Here is a 23,151-nt window from a genome sequence, read left to right on the forward strand (position 1 = left end):
GAAAGTGAGTTCGGTGGTATCGCCCCCAAAGTTGTTTGGACAATGGGTCCTTCTACCTTCTACCTTATACAACTCCTAACAGGGTTGGCTCCTCATAGGGATTCAAAGTCTCCTAACAGGGATTGATATGTACTGAATGTATTTCATTTGCTAATAACAGAGTCCATCCTCTTACAAGGAACTTATATATTAGTACATCATCTTGTGAGTACCATTCCCACTGGGATTTTCCCTCTAATCAAGGGTTTCCCTAGTTTACATATCTAATGTTATTGTGTATGTGTATCTTCGTATGGTGGTTGTTTATATTGATCACATGTTTGAAGTTTAATAAGATTGATAAAAGTTGTATTGATTAGATAACTAATTTGCGCCCCCCCCCCCCCCCCGCCCACTCCCACAGTTATCTTGGTGGACTTTACTTTCTAATAGTTTATATGCAAACTTGTGTCTACTATCACATTAGCAGAAACACTACAACGATGGGGCAGCAAAGCTTTGGGATATAGCCCCTGAATGTAGCATTTCGGATGCAACCATTAAGGATCTTACTAGACTCACAACTACTTATGATAATGATCATATCCCTGCACATGGTGCATCTAGCTCGGCTAGAACCACTTTGGTTATAGATGATCCTGAAATTGCAGCAGCTGAAAATGCAAATCCAATAGATGGTGATTTTCAATAGCCCTTTTGATGATTGATGGATCATGAGCCACATTTTGTAACTGTAATGACTTTCTAATTTTTATTGGAATCATGAACATAGACATATATGATATGGCTTATTTGAATATTTGTGAACTATCAATTGGCATTTAATGTTTATCTTTGGCATTTGGCATTGATCAATGATGAAGTATCATACTATCAAATGATTTAACTCTGTTTATTCTTTAATTTTTTGTATATAGACATCTCTCTCTCTCTCTCTCTCTCTCTCTCTCTCTCTCTCTCTCTCTCTATATATATATATATATATACATAATAAACATACCCAAGCATATTCCAAAACCCCCAAAAAAATTCGCGTATCCATGTCCTGAATTCTTGTACCTGCAAATGCATCCGGATTTAAACCAGTAACTTATGAGAAAAAATGAAACCATGCAGAATTGTATTTAACAAGCAACAATAGACTAAAGCTTTGAGATTTCCACAGGTACTCTCATTTCGATCAATATATCTTTCCTCAACTAAAACCCTCTATGTCTAACATTTCAGGTTTACCTACAGATGCACATACTACAAAGAAAATTTGCTGAAGTAGTAGCTGCTATGGACATGAAAAATATCCATAAACCAAAATATCAAATGAGAATTGACAGCCACAAAGTCTTGTAGATGTAATTAAAAGATAATAATCAATATATTTGCCCTCCTGCCAAGGCTCTATCAATTCTAATCTTGGACAAGTGTTTTAGCTGGAGCTGTCATTATTGCCAACCAAATATCTAAAATGTTGATGTCAATATCCAATATTGCATCCCATTAATACTGTTAGCCCCAATAGGCCATTCTTTGTTCCATTTGGATTGTATCATATAAGCAAATTCCACAGGTTTAGCATAAAAAAGCCATAGCAAACAATGGAGAACATCAATATATCTGGCGAAGTTAAAATGAATAAGTCTAATTCAAGGCTAAGCCGGCATATGTAATTTCTCGGGTTTAGCATGAAAGAACCACAGTAACTTAAAAATAAGATAACAAAATATCTGGCACACTTATAATAATTACTTTAATTGAAGGCAAAAACAATTGGCAAAACCAAACAAAAGAACTTAACCATACATGTTTTTGTTTTGCATAATATTCAGTTAAAATTAGAAAAACCTCTAAATTCTTATAAAGATGAGTATGAATATAATTACAGCCAACTTGTTATAGATATTCAAGAAATTATTGTTACTAATATTTTTTATGTTAGTTTGCACTTTGTGGTCACAGAGAATGTAACTACCAATACAATTTTATCCTCAATAGAGAAAGGGGTCATCATCAGCATTACTCTAAATCCCAATATCTTGAAGCTGGATTGCATGCCTATTTTTTTCTACCACCACGATCCCTCAGGGCCAATGTCAATATTTCTCCAGGCCCAATATTATAATATGCAAGTGATAAGTTGTCTTTCAGAAAACCAGCCCTACCACTGAGTTTTTGTTTGTTCGCAGGCAAGGAAATATCTGCTGCAATCTTATCCTTGAGATTTGCAATAGATTCTGAGAGAGACTGTATTGTGACCTCCAGCATCTGACCATTCAGATTTCCTTCTTCAATATTAGGGACAGAGATAGAAATGCGCACAGATCCCTGCACCAGTTAAAATATGCATATAAGAAAAAATACATGAAGAAATACCAAGAGAAAAGGGACATACAGACCTGCTAAAGGAAAAAAGGAATTCATGAAGAATTTCACAAATCCTCAACATAATCAATCTTCATTTCCACTATTCTGATATTTAATATGAGAATGTTATGAACAAATAATTAAATTGATTTACCAAATGTCTTCCTACAAATAGATATAGATTTTTGAAGATAATCAGTCAATTGGCTAACCATTTATGAACTTTTCAGAAACTATATTTGTCAACTGGGAAATCATGAAGAATTTCACAAATCCTCAACATAATCAATCCTCATTTTCACTATTTTGATATTTAATATAAGAATGTTATGAACAAATAATTAAATTGATTTACCAAATGTCTTCCTACAAATAGATAAAGATTTTTGAAGATAATCAGTCAATTGGCTAACCATTTATGAACTTTTCAGAAACTATATTTGTCAACTGGGAAATTTTCCGTGGCACATTGGCTAAATTTTACGCATTAAATTAAATTTAAATTACAAGATCAACAAGATTCTACAAGAATTAATACCAAATGCTGTGTCTTTTGAAATGGGGTGTTTTGCGATGTGTATTTCATGAAACAAAAATGTTTGCCAAATATTAACTTTTTATTTAAAAATTCATTTTTTCATGTTTTCCCTGCAACACTACTACATGTCCTGCAACCGTGATATTTGTTGGACAAAGACCATTATGATATTGAACCATCGGTACTTGAGTGCACAAGTATCTGTGGCTTAGAAGGCGTGTATATATCTTCAACTTAGGTAGATTGTTTACTCCTAGTTGATTTCTGTGGTTGTAATGGGTGTAATGTTGATGACTATTTTCCACTATATTATCCTAGATATCCCTCAACTGTTGCTACAGGTTGTAAGTTTGGTGATTTAGTTACATATTAACTATTGATATAGTAAGCCCTAGAATATAACACATGCCCCTATTAATTGTTTCACACTAAACACAGTATAGTTAAAGGCTTAAAGCTCAAATGGCACTAAGTACAATGTTTCTAATATTTTATCACTATGGTGCAAATCAAATCAAGTAAATCATATTCTCTAAGTAAGTTGAACTTTGTTAGCACATCTATGTTGAAGATGGTAGCTGCGATAGAGATCTTTATCTCTGGAAATATGAACATTATTACCGTTATTGTTACGTTCAGCTGAAAGGACACTAATGTTGATTGTAATATTAAATGTAATGACATGCGTCATTCACATGCATTGAAGCATGAATATTTGAAAAGTTATTATTAATCATAGGAATTATGGGAATCATAAGAGACCTTCAGTTATAATGTGAAGAGTCTCTCCTATTGTTATATATTCACATCAAGCAAAGGATATTGTACACTTGAACATTTCATTATCAATAAAGATATATTTTCGTTGTGTGGCTGGGTTTTCCCCTTCATTCTCAAAAGGTTTTCCCAGGATATTTCTGGTGTTTATAGGTTTAGTTTTATCTCTTTCATTTTGCTGTTTATCTTCTTTGATTCCTGGGTTCAAATCTTAACAATCTGTACTGGTTCCATTTAAAATACCAAACGAGAACATATAGAAGACCATGTGCCTAAGGCCCTAAGTTAATATTAGTGCCCTACTGTAGACCGAAATAGCATTCAATTTGGAAGTCAAAAACATGAACATACAAATTGGAATAGAAAAAATGAATATAAAAATCAGAAGTATTGCATTATTTATGTTGTTAAAATCATACCACAAAATAAGTAGCCATGTCATCTTAATCTGAATGCATTAGATGGATATGTGCAGTGTTGAGATATTTGCACATTATGAGGTCTCACACATTTTACAGTGGGGATTCTGACAGGTCTTTATAGAGTTCTGCTGCATTTCCACTAAACGTTCACCAAACTTTTGGCATGTCTAGGCCAAAACTTAAACTGATTTCAGACATCCTCTGTCATACTTTTGGCATGTCTAGGCCAAAACTTAAATTGATTTCAGACATCCTCTGTCATTGATAGATTATTTGCAAGACAGACCCAAATAACTTGATGCATAAGTTCAGATCTTGTGGTTTTCCAATCAGGCATTGTTGTTCAAAGTTCAAACCTTGGAGGCAGCGAGACATAGGTTGCCTGTAGCAAGGCTACGTGGGATGACAATAGCTGATACAGGAATCTAGTTAGCTTGAAGCAGATGCTAATAGACTGCTGCAGGAAAACACAGTAAGCCACAGTTTCATTACAGGCATTCAATTTTGCAGCTATAGATGTTCACATGATTTCCAATTCACATGGGATCATTAAGGAGAACAAGTATGATCTTGTGTCTTGATCAATAGGGAACAATTTCTTTTGCTTGAATCATTAATGACGCCAATTCATATAGCTTTAACCAATGCTACAAGAATTTGAATGGGGCAAAAAGAGTATATTTGGATATCAACACTATAGCCAACTTGACGACAGTTTGAAACACTATCATACCAGATGAATCAACCCATGCATATCTTCATGGACCCACACCAATTCAGGGTGAGTTAATGCACCTGGTAGCTCATTTTGGGCAGGAGAATGAATAAAGACAGTATGCCTTACAAAGGCAGCTCGGAGTTGACTCTGTGTTGGTATCCAAATATTACAAGCCTATGGAAGAGCTAGAACCCTTCATCCTTACTCCCCTTTGAAAGAGTCATTTCCTTAATTTCTTCCCATTCCTTTCTTCTTCAATTAATCCTTCTTTAATTCCTGTGCTTCCATCTTCCTTCTTCCATATCTCCTTCCAAACAAACTCTCCTTCCTTTTATATCATATGTTAAAGAAGTTGCAACTCTTCATTATATCCTTTCATTGAACTTAATTACCTTGTTATATTATATTATATTTTATCACCATTTATCTATTTATTTATTTTTATTAATTGTATTATTATTAATAATTAATAAATCCTATTTCAGAAAAGGAACATTACACGTTCCCGATACATTCCTAATATGTTTGACTATAGGAATATGCCTTGGACTAAATATTAATGTCATTAGGAGATACTGTTTTGAACAGAACATTGTTTAATTAGATTTAAACGCTATTAGATTTAATATTTTAGCATCATTGGTTTTTAATTATTTAATGTCAAGTTCTTGTAATTAAAATTGTTTCAGGACCTAAACCAGGATTATCTTATAAGGCATTACAGTTGGTAATTTTATCATAACCTTATACTTGTAAATGTATTGCAATTCTCCACTTAAGCTGGAATTGTTGTTTTAGGCCATCAAGAATATTCCAAGAATAGACATTACAACCTTAAGATAGTGATTTGTATGGGAAGTTCCAGGTTCATTAGTTGAAATAAAAAGAGAACTGTGTAGAATATTGCACTCTTGTTTGTGAGGATTAATACATACTCGGTTCTCTTTGTGCTGGTGGATTTTTTTCCTGCAATCACTTAATCTTGTAAATCTGATGATGCATATTTCTACTGTTTGCTGGTTTAATGTAATTTCAATTTCCCTTCACATATTTGGCTTAGTCAATGTTCACGAAGATCGATGCAAAATTCATTCTATTCCAGCAATACTTTCACAAATTTTTCAAAAAGAATCACAGACTTCGGGAATCTAATCGAAGTAAGGATACAACATTTTAGGTATTTTAAAAATCACTGTCTTTTGAGATATGGAATCTGTCAAGGCCAGACCATCATTGGATTTGAAAGAAGACTGTTGGTTGGGCTTGACAAATGTGGAAGACTATCGGTTGGGCTTGACAAATCAGAAAGACTATGGTTGGGCTTGACAGATGCGAAGGGATCTCATTTCCTGGAATTGGCACAAAAACCCTCCATACTGCAGTGTTTAGAAGAGTAGATTGGTAATCTGGATTGAATAAATTTTGGGAATCTAAACTGACAGTCAAATTTCAGTACTGGAAATTCATTTAATATCGAGGCCCTCATTTTAAAAAGAAAATCAAGCTAATGATTAAAGGTGGGGCAGGTGGCATAAGCTCTTCAAAGCCAATCAAGAGGAAAATGACAGTTTTAACAACTTAACTCTATCTTGGCAATGCCAAATCAAGTCCCTCAATTTTTATTTCTCAAAAAGGTTTACAATTTAGAGCCTAGAAAGTGCTTTAGATGGAAGACGATGAAGAAAAAGGTAGGTTTAGAAAAGAACTTGAAAAAGTCTGGAATGAAAGTGCCCAACGATCTAGCACTTAGTAATGCCAAAAACATGACACATTTCCTTTTTGATAGTCACAATGCTAAACTTGCCTGGAAAGCTTTGCTTAAAGGATAAGTAATAGCATATATAATAAAAATCATATTGATTGATATTTACACTAGCTTCTTCACTAATGTTAAAAAGCAGGATACTCTATGATATACTGTATGATTAGTTGTCTCTACAAATACAATTCTGGTTTTTTTAGAGCGAATGGAGTAAATCTGTTTTTCAAAACATAAGCAGGGAACCCACTGCTTTCACTGGTGAAATCATTCCCCACCCCACTTTTTGCAGGAACGTGACATTTTAAAGGCAACAGCAGGACTTAAACGAGCTCCTAGAAACAGAAAATAACCCAATAGGGGAAAATATAATAAATTGGTTGCTAGGATTCCGAGCTCGTAACAACCACAGGTGGTGGTATTGTTCACGACAGTGCTTTCTGCAGCAAAAGAAAGGGTATTGAATAAACTGGTGCACACAAAGATAGAATTTCAGGGCTGACAAAACTTTGCCAATAGCACTGAGAACATGCACAATAGAGACCTTGTTATCAGTGATAGTTCATCCAAAGCCTTGGATGCAATCCACATCCCTGGGCCCATTATCCCGTCCAGCCAAAAAAGGATTACTAACAAAGGTTATTACTGTTTCTACAGAAGCATTTGAAGGAGAGTGGAGTAAAAGAGCGTTGACAAACATGAAGAGAAACAAGTGAATTCACCTGTAATATCAATTTGATCTACAACCATATCAAATGCAATAAATAGAGAAAAGTTAATCCTAAAGCATGAGAAATATAAAAGAAAAGTGAAAGCATACTGGATGTTGTGCCAAGAACTGATCTTCCGGAATGAGAAAAACTTCGTCAATCTTTTGCCTCTTGGGCTCCGGCTCTTCAGGAAGTGGTGGTGGAGCCTCTTCAGGTGGTGGTGGGGGAGGCATTCCCTGAGGTGGAGGTGGTGGTGGCATCATGGGCATGGATGGTGGGGGAACTGGTGGTGGAGGTCCAAATGGCCTAGGAGGCGGCATAGGTGGAAATTGTGAACCCGGAGGAGGTGGCGTCACCATTGATGTTGGCATCAATCCTGGGGGAGGAAGTGGGGGAGGTGGCCTATTTATGAGCTGAGGTGGAGCAGGAGGCATACCAGCGGGTGGCGGAGGTGGTCGAATAGGAGGAGGAGGTAGAACAGAAGGCCTTGGGGGAGGTGGCATCGCAGAAGCAGATATGGCTGGGGAAGAATACTGAACTGTGCTTGGAGGGCGAGGAATATTCAATGCTAGACCAGGAGGGGGAGGTAGGGGCCTAATAGGCGGTAAACCCGTTTTAGGAGGGGGAGCGGGACCAGGAAGGGTCCTTCCATCATTATTACTTAAATCCATCTGTTCATCTCCAGCATTCTGAGTCATGGCTTGGTTTGCAGTGCGCCCGATGCTTCCAGTATGCCCATCCCAAATGACTTGCTTCGGTTCCTCTTTCTTCTTTTCTATCTCGGCCTTAACTGCATTAGAAACTTCCTCCTCTGTAGTACCGAAAATATCCGGCCGTGTCCGGGCAAGTCCAACTATGTTTCTTGAAATCTCATCATCTGGTGCAAGAGTCGTCTCCCGGAGCTTGGCCATCATTCTTTCCTTTTGTTCTTTATACTTGGGATCTATCAATGAAATCCGCATGTGCTCAGCCATCTCGTTGATAGGAACCAGTTCTCCGGTAATTGGAGAAACAACAAACTTAGTTGGATCCTTTTCAGCTGCGATCCTCTCCTCAGGCCTCTTCCAATTTTTAACAATTCTCATAGGCGGGTCCATTTCATCCTGAGGCGGGGGAGCAGGTGCTTGTGTCTGGGATTCTTCTTGCAATTTGGTGCCATTTTCTTCCGCGCCATTGGACGTCTTCAAGCTCTCTTCCACTAAATGCACCTCCTCATCATCCATTTCCATTTCCACTTCCTTTCCAGACTCTGCAATCTCTTCCCCATCGTCCATCGCCCCCAACGCCTTGCTCCTCCTTATAACTTCTTCTAGAGTCATAGGCTGTGGCAATTCCTCGTCTTCATCATCGGCAAACTCAATTGTCTCCACCACCACAAAATCATGCCAATCAATCATGGCCATTTGCATCCTCTCCTGCTCAATTTCATCCTCTGCCTTCTGCCGTGCCTGTTCCTGCGACCGCTCCCACTCAAACCGATGCAAGCATCGCTCCAAAACCGTAGTCTTATCCGCGCCATCCTTCCTCAACTTTTCCACCAAACCCTTGGCAGGCATCAAAACCTTAGAATACGAATCCGTAAGAGCAGTAAAAAAAGTAAACATGCTGTGCGTGGGCTTTAGGAAGTGAAACTGAGGATTGTTTAGCTCGCGACTCGTCAATCCGTGTAAAAATGTCTTACCGTTTCTTGCTACAAACTGTGCAGTAAGCTTTATAATGTCCAGCTCTTCTCCCGTGATGCCCTCAGGAAGCCTTACCGTGTACTGCTCTGCCTCGGGAGGCAATAAGGGTTTGGCCACAGGTTTGGCCGGTAATTCCACTGGCTTTGTCGGCTGAGCACCCTCGATAGCAGCCGCTGCAGGTATAATCCCCTCAGCTACACCACTGGCTGGTGTGGGTTGTAATTGCCCCGGAGCTTGAACCTGTAACCTGAATTCTGAAACGCGATGCTGGTAATATGCATGGTAAGGATCGCTAGGGTTTAAAAAATTAAATTTGGCATTGTTTTTCTCGTTTGCGAGAATTCTCTTCTCAAACTCGGGACCATTGCGGGCAACAAACTGTGCAGTCTTATCAACAATGTTGCGAATGTCGGGAGGCGGGTGGATTATTCCGATGGTTTTTGTATGTGTGGCAACAGATACAGGTTCAGATCCTGAAATGCTCAAATTGCTTAGATTTTGAATTGTTTCTTTACTTTCTATGGCATTGTTATTGTTATCGGAGGTGATCTGGGCGAGCGGCAATGGACCAGAAATGCCATCCGTTGGTGGGGCAGGGAGGGGCAAAACTTCTGTAATGCCCGGCATTTTCAAGCCCTAGATAAAATAATGGAACACCGAAAGCTCTCGTCGCACAATTCCAGAGAAACGCGCAAATTCCGACTGTCGAAGCTGCTCCTGTGCTGCTGGTCGACTAACGTACTTCGTTCATGATCGAACAGAAGCAGAAACAAACCTGAGCTGAAAGGCTCCTACAGCTTTGATAACATGTTTGTTCCGGCTTTTGCCCTTTCCGTTTATTATACTTGGACTTTCAATCGGATATTATTCGACATGATATAATTATTAATATTTACTATTATACACATGAATGAGGAAGTCTCTCGACAAAGTTAATTACTCTGATTATAAAACAAGTTAATTACTGTGGTTATAAAATAAGTCTTACTAATGTGGGAATATATATATATATATATATATATAAAAGACATTTATTCTACAAATTATGAAGGGAGCATCACTAGCAGGTACTTCAAGGGTCGTTTGGCAATCGGAATACAAGTGGAATAGGCATATGTATATTCTTAAAATTTTGAATTTTATGTTTGGATGCACCAAATCGAAATTGGAATAGGAATAAAATTTGAATACGCATTCCAATTTTGGCCCAAAAATGAGGATTCGTTATTCCACCTAAATAGGTGGAACAGGAATACGCATTCCTATTCCTATTTTTTTTTTTTTTAGAAAACATAAATTTTTGAGTCTGTGAATTCCACATCAAATTTTGGGTAAATCAAACAAGAATAGGAATACGTAACCCCATTTTCTATTTGAGAATAAGTATTTTTATTCCCATTTTTATATTTCCATAGCCAAACGGACCCCAAGAGATAAAGAATATCTTTGTTGATGCTTATGTTAGTTTATATTGTAGACAAGATAAATACTGATGACATTGATGCAAATGAGAAGTTATTGCAATGGTCTTAGAAAAAGTTTGAGAAAAAAGTTTTGGAGAAAGCATCAACTGAAATCGCCATCAGGTAAGTTGAACTTTCTAACCTTGTAAATAATGTAGGAGTAGTAAAAAAATCCAAACTTTGCATAAAACAATATGTGATGTACCAAGATTCACTCAGGATATTCAGGATCAAATTGAGAAGTTGCAATTAGATTTGAAGTCTATAGGACATTCTTTGAACATGGACTCAAGTTCAAGTTCAATTCATTATAATAGATTGACATTTTCCCAAGGGAGATTGGCCAAATTGCAAGCCACAAATGGGAGAATGAGAGCAAAACTTATTTCCATTCAATCAATGTGGATACCTCATTTGGAGGTGATATAGAGCGAGTTGTCACTAGCAAAGGAGATAGCAAAAAAATTCACATCTCTCTACTGCAAAAAGTGTACCTGACCTAGCTACTCGGCTAGAAATTAAAATTCAAGTTTTGGAATCTATTAGATCGAATTGGGATAATGCACTTGCAATGGTTATACAAATTCACAAACCATTTTTTGACAAGTATGGTTTGACCCCTTCACCCCAGTAGCCATGAGTGATAAAAACAAGGAATAAATGTCATAAAGGGGGAAATGAACAGGGAAATGTATATAAAGTGGAAATGCAAAGGTATGATTCCTTGAAAATTTTGTAATGAATACTCATTTTGAAGTCAAAGTATGTCAGAAGTCATGTATATATGTTGTATACATTGAAGTCTTTATGAAGATCGGGTCATAGTGTAACTGAGAGTACTATTTTTCAGTTTTGGACATAATGTTAAATCATGACAAAGTGTTTTTTCCACTAAAGTCAAAGGGGGAGATTATTGATCCATACGGTATGTTGTCTATTAGTGTCAAACACTTAGTCATTCATATGGCAGAGTTGGTTGGTCATCACTGTGACCAAGCCATCCTACTAAGGTCGAGTTATGTATATTAGAGTTGTTCATATCTCAGTTGAAGTCGACCATTTATTGTTACTGAGCAAGTCTATGGTCATTGACTACTCCTATACATGTCGAGTGAGACAAAAGACAGTATAAGTTTAGCTCTACAAAGTCATTTCATGCCTAGTCATACAGTATGAGCTGAGCATATGTAATGTCCCCTTTCTAGCATTCATAGCATGATGTTGTCGTTAGCCTATTTCCCCACAGTCCCGTAGGCTAACTAGGACATTAAAGGGGCTTAGAGGCCATTTGGCCTAGACAGTTTCAGTTGTAGGTCTTTCTGAGGGGTTCTGAGGCAACTTTGGGCATACTTACTATTTATAGTAAGTCATCTTAGACATGGCCGGACATTCAGTCACACTGGTATGTCGACGGTAATTGTTTAAAATCAACAAGAAGATTTATTTATCATTGATAAGATTTGTTATGCATTGATAAAGCCATTTTATAAAGTTAAATTTAAATATTTAACTTTATTAATGCATAGACTATGGTTTGTGGGAAATATTTAAATTAAAAGAGTTCCCTTTATTTTTATAACACATTGGAGACATAAGGTACATAAAGGGAGTTATGTTTTATCCCACATTGAGAAAATGAAGGATTGAGCTCTTGTGAGAACACTATAAAAGAAATGGAAGAGTTTTTTTTTGTATGCTTGGATGAAGATTAATGTTATGTTGCTGGATATTTGATTATCGGGCTTGGAGGACGGAATCCCTCTTTGCTAGCATTCTCTTCGCTGTTGGAAGACACAGTCAGGAGGATCAAGGGTGTTTTCACTTCAGGAAACACACTGGGTTTCATTTGGGGCGTTTGCATAAAGAAATTTACCAGGGTTTGAGGTGCAGATCTGAAGTTAGTTTTTGCTACAGTCGGCATGAACAGTATTTTGCTACAGTACGGCGTGAACAGTGTTGGTATCAAGTTTACTTGTTTTTCCGGTTGATTAGAAGTTTGGAGGGTTGGCCGACTACATCTACAAAATACTACGGCCACTAATTCCAGGTTTCTTCTGTCATATTTTGATATTTTGCATAATAATTGTTGAATACAAGTCTGAATAGTTGTTGCAGCCTTTAAGGCAGCTGTAAGTGCACATCTACATTTAAAAATCCCCCTTTATTAGCAGATTGAAAGAGTTTCCAGATTTTTCATATACTATTGAATGTGTACCAAGTGTTTGTGAAAATGTTATGATGTGTATTATGCATTTTAATGTCACTTCATAGTTGTTCGTAAATCTACTCATTGGAAAGCAATTTATTGAGGAAATCAGCTTTATGAGTTTGCATACAAAGTGTTTGACAATATTCCTTAAGTTAAATTTTTGCAAGTCAAAGTTCAAATCAGGGGAGGATATTACAGTGGTATCAGAGCTATAAGTCCTGCCATCCTGTGGAGGTCTTATAGGAAATTTGGAACTGGCGGATAGAGGGGAAAGTGTTTGATGAAATGTCAAAACACTAAAATCAGAGCATTTATGTTTGAGCATGCGACAGGGGCCTTATAATTTCCGCAATACCAGAGCAAGACAAAGTAGGAGTTCAGACCTGCAAAGCAAACAATCTAGTTCATCCGTACAGGGGGGTATAGAATCCAGTCATACAGACACAGCGGAGGTATTCTTTGATCAAGACAGCAATATGGGTGACCGAGATGACAGGAATACAAGATTAGGTAGAGGCGGGAATGCCGGTCCAGAGCCTGGAGAGGAAAGATTCTTACAGTTATTAGAGACCTTGGTAAAGGGTCAGCGAGTAGCAGAACAAAAGGCACAGGAACAGAATCAAAGATTGGATCTTATGATGCAGATGATGGCTCGTCAAATGGGGTTGAATGCTAACATGGGTGGAGGAAATAATCAAAATGGTAACAATCAGAATGGAAATGATCAGGATGGGACACATAATGGAGATGAACAAGTTGGGAACAATTTCGGTCATGCACCCCAGCGAGCTAGGACAGTGAGTTCAAGGCCCATGATTCCTACATTTCCTCCTAGAGCTCCAGAGTAGCTCATACCAGAGCCCCAGATTACTGATATACAAGACCAGTTGAGGAGAGATTGGGAAGCCAGAGGGCCAGATTCTGCTGCAATTACCTTTAGGGAGTATATGGATGTGTGGATGAAACATATGCCACGTGGACATGATAGGAACCAGAGCTATGAGCTACGGAAGAAAGTAGGGAGACTTGAGTTACCATATTATGATGGCTTAGGAAAGTCTACAGCAAGAGCTTGGGTTCAAAAGCTTGACACATACTTTCAATTGAACCCTATGCCCGAGGAAGAAGCTATTAAGTACGCAGCAATTCATCTAGATGGGTTAGCACACGAGTGGTGGCATCATGGTATGGTCACGATGGGACATGCACACATTACCTCATATGTGGAGTTTACAGAGAGGCTGATTGAACATTTTGATAGGAAGGATCGAGAACTCCATTTCAAGGAGTTAGCTCAGCTTAAACAGTGGGGCTCATTGGAAACATACATTTCAGAGTTTCGAAAACTTGCAGTGTTAGTAACAGATGTATCTGAACGGAGGATACTAGTTCTATTTATGGATGGGTTAGCTGATCCGTTGAGAGGGTGGATTAAAGCTCTCAACCCTCCCACTTTGCAGGAAGCCATTAAGAAAGCTCGTGACATGGATTCCTCTTCATCTTCAAAAAATAAATTCCAGGCAAAGAGTTTCCCTTCAAGGAAAGATAAGGACAAGAAACCTTTTCATAAAGAGGTTCAGCTAGCTAAGGAGGAAAGTAAGAGGTTGGACAATGAGACACTTAATGATCTCAAGAAGAAGAAGCTTTATTTTCATTGCAGGGAGCCTTGGGATTTGTCACATAAGTGTCCATTGAAAGCAAAAGCTAAGTAGATGGAGTACTTTTCAGCCGAAGAGTCAGTAGATGGAGATTCAGAGCAGTCATCTGAATCAAATGGAGATGATGATAGTTCTTCACAGGAGGAAGCACGCGGTGATAGCACGATAGCTTTGTTGTCAAGTATACAGGAGGCCGTCACTTTCAGAGTTAGGGGAACCTTGGATGGACAGAGAGTTGTGGCACTCATTGATACAGGGGCGACACATAACTTCATTGATGAGAAGTTTGTGACACGCAAAGGGCTACATACAGAGGAGAATAGGGGATTTAAGGTGATGGTTGCCGATGGCTTCAAAATTGAATGTACCAAGAAAATCTCCAACTTGCAGCTTTGTTTGGGAGATTATGACATGACAGGAGATTTCTTTGTGGTCAACATTGGTGATCAGGATATGGTGCTTGGGATGAACTGGATGAAGTCTCTGGTAGAGTTCACATTTAACCTTGAGAAAATGGAAATGAGGTTTGAGGCAAATGGTAAGAAGATAGTGCTCAGAGGTTTGTCAAATGGGAGACTTCGAGTGGTGTCACTCAAGCGGATGCAGAGTTTCTTTAGACATGATCAGGTGCAGTGGGCAGCAGAGTTTAGAGTAATGCCTGAGATGACAGAGCAGCATAAACTAGAGTATCCACCTGATGTACAAAAAATAATAACCAAACATACTAAGGTGTTTGGTGAGATACCTCCAGGGAGACCCCCGGATAGGGGAATCGAGCATGTTATTGAATTAGAGGAAGGGGCTAAGCCAGTTATCATCACACCTTACCGCCATCCGAAGAGATATAAGGATGAAATAGAAAAGGCAATTAAGGAGTTGATTGACATGGGGCACATACGGCCAAGCAAAAGTCCTTTCGCTTCTTCAGTAGTATTGGTGAAGAAGAAGGATGGTACAATGAGGACGTGCATTGATTATAGGGAGCTAAACAAGAAGACAATCAAGAACCGATACCCTATCCCGTGCATCGATGAGCTTATTGATGAATTGCATGGTGCATGCTACTTCTCCAAGATTGATTTGAGATCCGGCTACCATCAGATACGGGTTAGAGAGGTGGATGTGGAGAAGACAGCTTTTAGATGCCACTATGGACATTTTGAGTTCTTAGTCATGCCCTTTGGGTTGACAAATGCCCCTGCCACTTTCCAGTCCTGTATGAATAGAGTGTTCAAAGATCAGTTGAGGAAGTTTGTGTTGATATTTTTTGATGATATACTGATATACAGTCGTACTTGGGAGGAACATTTGAAGCATATTGATATAGTGCTCAGTATTCTAGAGAGGGAGTCATTATATGCCAAGATGAGTAAATGTGAGTTTGGGATGACAGAGTTGCTCTATCTAGGGCATATTATTAGTGCAAGAAGTGTTCGGGTTGACCCAGACAAGATCAGGGTCATTTTGGATTGGCCACCACCGAGGAACACTTCACAACTCAAGGGATTTCTCGGGCTTTGTGGGTTCTACCGCAGATTTGTGAAGGGATTTTCACAGATAGCAGCACCACTTACAGATTTGACACGGAAAGATAGTTTCAAGTGGTCAGAGAGGGCTTAGGATTGTTTTGACAGGTTTAAGGAGCTGATGAGTACATGTCCTGTTTTAGCCATTCCAGATTTCACCAGGCCCTTTGAGCTGCAGTGTGATGCCTCGGGAGAGGGCATAGGAGCTGTTCTCATGCAAGACAAACATCCCATCGCATATGAGAGTAGAAAATTACGAGGTGTGGAGAGAACCTACAACATCTATGACAAAGAGATGGTAGCAATCATGCACGTGCTAGCTAAGTTCAGGCAGTACTTAGTGGGAAGCCGATTCACAGTAAAAACATATCATAATAGCTTGAAACATTTCCTTGGACAGAAGGACTTTAATGACAGGCAACAAAAATGGGTGAGTAAATTACAGGCCTATGATTTTGACATAGCCTATGTCAAAGGGAAGAAAAATATTGTTGCAGATGCTTTATCTAGAAGACCTCATTTGCTTGCTATTGGGATAGTCATGGATGATTGGAGAGAGATGATCTTTGGCAGAATATGCTAAGGATAGTTGGGCATCTAGCATTATTGAGGGAGCTATTCAAGATAGTCGATACACTGTCGTAAATGATCTGATCATCTACAAGGAAAGGATTTATTTAGTACCCGGGTCTGCTATGAAGCAGAAGATTTTGAGGGCATTTCATGATTCACCAATGGCAGGACATCCCGGATTCTTTAAGACATATCGACAGGTGAGAGAGCGCTTCACTTGGAAAGGACTCAAATCAGAGGTGCTTCCGTTTGTTAGGGAATGCACTGTGTGTCAGCAAAACAAACAGGAACATTCTTTTTCGGGTGGTTTACTATAGCCCCTACCCATACTAGAGAAGAAGTGGGATAGCATTTCCATGGATTTTATCACAGGCCTCGCCAAGGCACAGGGTCAGGATTGTATCTTTGTTGTGGTAGACAGATTGACGAAATTTGCACATTTCTTTGCAATTTCATCTACATATTCAGCAGCACAAACATCAGAACTATTTTTTCGAGAGGTATTCAGGCTACATGGGATACCACAGAGCATAGTCAGTGACAGAGACAGCAGATTTATGAGCCACTTTTGGCAGGAGTTGTTCAGGTTATGTGGAACAGAGCTCACTCCGAGTACCAGCTACCACCCCCAAACTGATGGGCAGACAGAGATAGTGAACAAATGGGTTGAGGGGTACCTTCGAAACTACATTGCAGGAGAGCAGAAGGCTTGGGTGAAGTGGCTACATCTAGGGGAGTACTGCTATAATACCTCTTTCCATATGTCTATTCAAATGTCCCCTTTTATGGCACTGTACGGGTATGATCCTCCTAATTTTTTGGATTTGTTATTTGGGGACAGAAGGGTGCCTAAGGCCAAGGATACTTTGCAGGAGTGTCAGGACATTATGCGATCCTTGAAGGAAAATTTGCAAAAAAGGCACAAAATCAGCAGAAGCAATATGCTGATCAGCACAGGGTTGAGAGGTCTTTTGAGGTGGGAGATATGGTGTACCTCATGTTACAGCCGTATAGACAGTCCTCTCTCAAGAAGAGTGGAGCAGAGAAATTGAAACCACGCTACTATGGACCATTCAAAGTAATCAGGAGAGTGGGCAAAGTAGCTTATGAGTTGGAGTTGCCTGCAGACAGTAAAGTGCATAATGTGTTCCATGTGTCATGCCTTAAGAAGGCATTGGGTCACAATGTGGTGCCTTCGGTAGTATTGCCACCTCTTGATGATGAGGGGAAGCTTATCTTGGTTCCCGAGGCCATACTTGACTCCAGGGAGAGGGTGCTTCGCAGGAGGACTATCAGGGAGTATCTAGTGAAGTGGAGGAACCTACCTGTTGAGGATGCTACTTGGGAAAATGAGCAGATATTGCAGCATCCAGAGCTGAAATTGCTTGAGGACAAGCAATTTTGGGAAGGGCAGACTGTAATGTCCCCTTTCTAGCATTCATAGCATGATGTTGTCATTAGCCTATTTCCCCACAGTCCCGTAGGTTAACTAGGACATTAAAGGGGCTTAGAGGCCATTTGGCCTAGACAGTTTCAGTTGCAGGTCTTTCTGAGGGGTTCTGAGGCAATTTTGGGCATACTTACTATTTATAGTAAGTCATCTTGGACATGGCTGGACATTCAGTCACAGTGGTATATCGACGGTAATTGTTTAAAATCGACAAGAAGATTTATTTATCATTGATAAGATTTGTTATGCATTGATAAAGCCATTTTATAAAGTTAAATTTAAATATTTAACTTTATTAATGCATAGAATATAGTTTGTGGGAAATATTTAAATTAAAAGAGTTCCCTTTATTTTTATAACACATTGGAGACATAAGGTACATAAAGGGAGTTATGTTTTATCCCACATTGAGAAAACGAAGGATTGAACTCTTGTGAGAACACTATAAAAGAAATGGAAGAGTTTTTTTTTTGTATGCTTGGATGAAGATTAATGTTATGTTGCTGGATATTTGATTATCGGGCTTGGAGGACGGAATCCCTCTTTGCTAGCATTCTCTTCGCTGTTGGAAGACACAGTCAGGAGGATCAAGGGTGTTTTCACTTCAGGAAACACACTGGGTTTCATTTGGGGCGTTTGCATAAAGAAATTTACAAGGGTTTGAGGTGCAGATCTGAAGTTAGTTTTTGCTACAGTCGGCATGAACAGTATTTTGCTATAGTACGGCGTGAACAGTGTTGGTATCAAGTTTACTTGTTTTTCCGGCTGATTAGAAGTTTGGAGGGCTGGCCGACTACATCTACAAAATACTACGGCCACTAATTCCAGGTTTCTTCTGTCATATTTTGATATTTTGCATAATAATTGTTGAATACAAGTCTGAATAGTTGTTGCAGCCTTTAAGGCAGCTGTAAGTGCACATCTACATTTAAAAATCCCCCTTTATTAGCAGATTGAAAGAGTTTCCAGATTTTTCATATACTATTGATTGTGTACCGAGTGTTTGTGAAAATGTTATGATGTGTATTATGCATTTTAATGTCACTTCATAGTTGTTCGTAAATCTACTCATTGGAAAGCAATTTATTGAGGAAATCAGCTTTATGAGTTTGCATACAAAGTGTTTGACAATATTCCTTAAGTTAAATTTTTGCAAGTCAAAGTTCAAATCAGGGGAGGATATTACAGCATATAGAAGCCAAGAGACAAGATGATTAGTTATGACTAAGCGTCAAAGTTTTTATGTGTCAAGCAAGCCAGTTTTGGTATATTTGTTTGGAATTGCACAAACACTAAGGTGAAATTGTTTTTGGTCGACTTAATGCATGTTTTAATAATCAAGGAGCAATTTAAGGAGATGATTATGTGTTTTGTTATGGATCATCAATCCCTATTCAAGGTGATTAATTAATTAGAAAAATGGAAAGTTTGAGCAGCAAAAGGGAGAGATTTGGATTATTGATCTTGACCTAGAACCTTCTGCAAATAGTTATAAAAGAAGTATCCAAACCTCATTTTCAGATTAGCATATGTGTGTGAGAGAGAAGCTAAGTTTGGATGCTTGAAGCAAAGTTTGAAGGAGAATCAAGCAAGCAACCAAGGAGAGCAATGAAGGGCATAATACAAATATAGTAGATTAGAGATCAGATCAAATATTGGAAAGAGGAGATCCATAATCAACATATTAAGTGCAAACCAAAGGATCGAGTATTGATACATTTTAGCAAGTGTTTTAGGATAAATCTCTTAACATAGTGGTCCTAACAGACCTTTGTAAATCTCCTCACAGAGTGCTTATTTAGTTGCAAATTTAAATCCTTCAATCAAGGTAGATTAAATAAGTCGTGTAAGCTCTTAACATGGTAGACCCCTCACATGGTAGATCATCATAAGTGATCAAGCTTGTAGCCCTAACAAGTGGAATTTATTGCTACAGTAGTGAAGATTTGTGGGTGTCATCCCCACCCCAATTTTACCTTCACCTAGGAGGGTTTTTGGGTAACCAAAATCTTTGTGTTATGTGTTGATCATTTACTTTCATGTTTATGGATGTGATTAGTTGTTAGATATACTACCTTAGTACGGTGAATGTTTATGTGATTTATGATATCGATTGAGATAAGGGTTTAAGATTATCATATTTGATATTTGGTTAAAAATTTTATAGATCTTAATTCGCCCCTCCTCTCTCAGTATCTAACTTTCTTAATAGACTTCCAAAAGAAGATTGTCATACTACTTTTATATGGTTTATCATATTATTATTCTGATGTTTATCGTGAAGTCACTTTCCATAGTATTGTATTGCCCTAAACTATTATTCCACTTCTTGAGAAGTATTGTACAAAATTTGTTGTTGTCCTTTTGTCACCTGGTTTCCTAAACTATTTTGCCTAGTTGTTAAACTTAGTTGGTCTTGCCTTAAACTCATTCTTAGCTAGTCTAGGGTGTCTATACTTGGCCTACCTTGGTTCCATAGTCTAAAATCTATTTGTTAGGAACTATTTAGGCTGAAAAAGGTCACCTTGACATCTTTGGTTGCATTCTTGATTGGGAGAGTTGTTCAATTATCTTTCTATCTAGCTATTTAACTACTTACTTGTCTCTTGACTCGAGTTGCAATTGTCATACATAGGGTATTACCTACCACTTGGACACTTTTCTTGACAAGTTTGTTTGATTTTCTATCACTCTCTACCTTTGACAAGTGATCACTTTACTTTTCTAAGTTTGGACATTAACTCATCTTGCATTATCTCATTAGTTGAATACAATATCTTTCATGTTGGTTACTAGTAGGTATCAAAATGGTCAAGGAAGTCATCCTCCAATTAGCTTTGATGAATTACCTTACCCAACTAGGTGTCCACATCATCTACACTTTGATACTGAACTTATCTTTGACAAAATAGAAGAAGATAAATCCACAACTTGGTTTGATCCACTTAGTCACTTCAGTAGTACTTTGAATACCCCACTTGAAACTCTTAAGACTGAACATGGTTTATCTTTCACCATATCTAGGGAAGAAAGAAATAGACCCTTAGATGACCGCTTTAATGACAAATTTGTTGAACACGGATTGATACAAATATGAAAATGTGTTTCAATCATTGTTTTGTCACTTATGTCAAACCTACTACTTCTTGGTAAGAAAATTGCTTATATGATTTGAGTATTATCATTTGTTTGATTGATAAGGAGGTTTTGATTAAATGAGATAACAATAACACCTAAAGGAAAGGTTGAGCTAAGGTATGAAAAAGTAAAAAGATCAGTTAAGACTACGTTACAGTGCATTGATTATCTACTTAAGGTTGGAAAGGATGGATACAGTGGTTAAGTTCAAAAGAACAGGTAAAATGAATTGAGTCTGTCAAGCTTAACAATCTGCACAATAGGTGATGAGTAAAGTTAGTACAAGCCGAGCAGAAAATCAATTGGAGCCAAGAAAAGTCAAATTTCAGTGTATGATGAGTGATACAGTGTATTCCGAGTAAAGTTTAGTTGATGTCAAGCACAATAAACTTTAGTTCATGTCAAGTGATTTGATAGTGGATATCAAGCAACACAGTATGTGTCATGCATCAAAAGCAAGTTAATGTCAAGTGACAACATTATGAGAAAGATCATGAATTCGATGAATCTAAGTCGACAAGTTTGATTTCTTGAATTGTGTGAACCATGTGGAAGATAAGCTTAACGAGCTAGTGGCACATAATTCAAGATGAACCATTTTGAGGTGAATTCAAAGAGGATTGAAGGAGAAGTTTCTAGAAGGGAATAAAATGAAAAGATGGGTAGATTCATTGAATCCTACCTGACCCTAAAATGGATGATAGAGGTTGAATGACAAAAGATCTTAATTTTATATTTATAGAGATAGATGGTCAGAAGCAAAGGTTGTCATGTGCAAGAACCTAAGGAAGACAAGGAGTCTAAGGTATTGCTTCATTTAGTGACCGAATAGAAGAGACGTCTATTGGAAAGCAAAGCAAGAAGGCTTAAGGGTATGGATGCTTGAAGGGTGAACAAGCTATTAGAGCTTAAGTGTGTGAAAGCCAAGCACAATGGGGGACTAAAATAGAGATTTGTAATCTACAAAGTGAGTTTTAAGTTGTTATCATATCAAGCCTTACTGCTACTTTCTAATCATTGTACTAGTCTAGGGTAAATCCTTTGGATTAAGGTTGACCTAATAGTCATTTGTAAATCCTTTAACTAGGTGACATTCCAAGTGAATGATCTAAAGTCCTCTAACAAGGCTCACTCCTAACAGGGTGAATGAAATCCTCTAACTAGGTCACATTTAACAATGTGCATTGTAACCTTTAACAGGGTTGGTCTTTCACAGGGCATCACTTTAGAAGGGTGAGAATGAGTAACATTTTATTGGTGGTTTTTCCTAAATGGGTTTCCACATAAAATCATTTTGTCAAATGTGTTATTGAATCTATTACGTTTCATGCTTACATTTCTGCAAAGTTGATTTGATAGTAATGTTGGAATTATAATAGGAAAGTTAAACTTCTGGGGGGGTGTGTGAATCAGTAGTTTAAACTTTGACCCATTAAACTTTCACCACACATCCATCTCATACATTCAATGAGTAAACTGAAATAACATGTAAAGCATGTACATCTAAAACATGTAAGCAAGTAAACATTCACACATGTATGACACTAGATATGATTAACCCAAAACCCTCCAATGAGAAGGTAAAATTGGGGTGGGGATGACACCCACAAATCTTCACTACTGCAATAATAAAGTGTTTCTAATTAAGGTTACAATGTTTTGATCATGATACATGATCTACCCTGTGATAGGTCTGCCCTGTTAAAGGCTTACAAAGACTATTAGGTCTCACCTCGTTAAAGGATTTCAACACCCTATTAGAAGTGTTCCTTATGCCTTGCTAAAGGACTTTAACTCACAATTATGTAAGCACCTTGTTAGAGATTTGACTAATTCACCTGCTAGAATGATTCAACAATGATCCTGCGATTAGCACTTGATTACTTGATGATAGATCAGCTCTAAACTGATGTATTCTCGATCCTTTTTGATCAGATGTCTCTATGTTGTATGCTCTTCTCTTCCTCTGTTCTGATCCTAAATTGATTATGTAATATAATCTCAGATCATAACTCCTTAGCCACCATGAATGCTCTGTTTGATCATGCAAACTTCTTTATTCACTCCTTCATACACCTTCTCCTCACTCTAGAGAGTTTAGGGTTTGTCCTCCTTAAGAAGACTTAGGTGACTTAGGGTTAGGTATGAATCAACGGTTGTGATTCATTCA

At 38.0% G+C, this 23,151-nt stretch overlaps 1 protein-coding gene and 1 pseudogene across 1 annotated transcript; one reads left to right on the top strand and one right to left on the bottom strand.

Moving 5' to 3' along the window:
• Positions 1–1,823: 1,823 nt before the first annotated feature.
• LOC149537982 (putative splicing factor 3A subunit 1) lies at positions 1,824–9,773 on the bottom strand. The gene is made up of 2 exons (XM_089799382.1): positions 7,393–9,773; positions 1,824–2,319 (listed from the first exon to the last, which is right to left on the bottom strand). The coding sequence occupies exons 1-2, from the start codon at positions 9,589–9,591 to the stop codon at positions 2,050–2,052; spliced, it is 2,469 nt and encodes an 822-aa protein (XP_089655508.1). The 5' UTR covers positions 9,592–9,773; the 3' UTR covers positions 1,824–2,049.
• Positions 9,613–23,151, top strand: part of LOC149537983 (uncharacterized) — a 73,193-nt pseudogene continuing 59,654 nt past the window's right edge.

Source organism: Cupressus sempervirens, chromosome 9, assembly GCF_028749045.1.
Source record: "Cupressus sempervirens isolate cs-2001-9-10 chromosome 9, ASM2874904v1, whole genome shotgun sequence".
NCBI classification, from domain to species: domain Eukaryota; kingdom Viridiplantae; phylum Streptophyta; class Pinopsida; order Cupressales; family Cupressaceae; genus Cupressus; species Cupressus sempervirens.

What these genes read in the sequence shown, in the direction of transcription:
- LOC149537982 (XM_089799382.1), bottom strand. Translation starts at nt 9,591, where the DNA reads ATGCCGGGCATTACAGAAGTTTTGCCCCTCCCTGCCCCACCAACGGAT. An exon ending in AGTTCTTGGCACAACATCCA is followed by an intron (nt 2,320 to 7,392) that starts GTATGCTTTCAC and finishes TAACTGGTGCAG; the next exon opens with GGATCTGTGCGCATTTCTAT.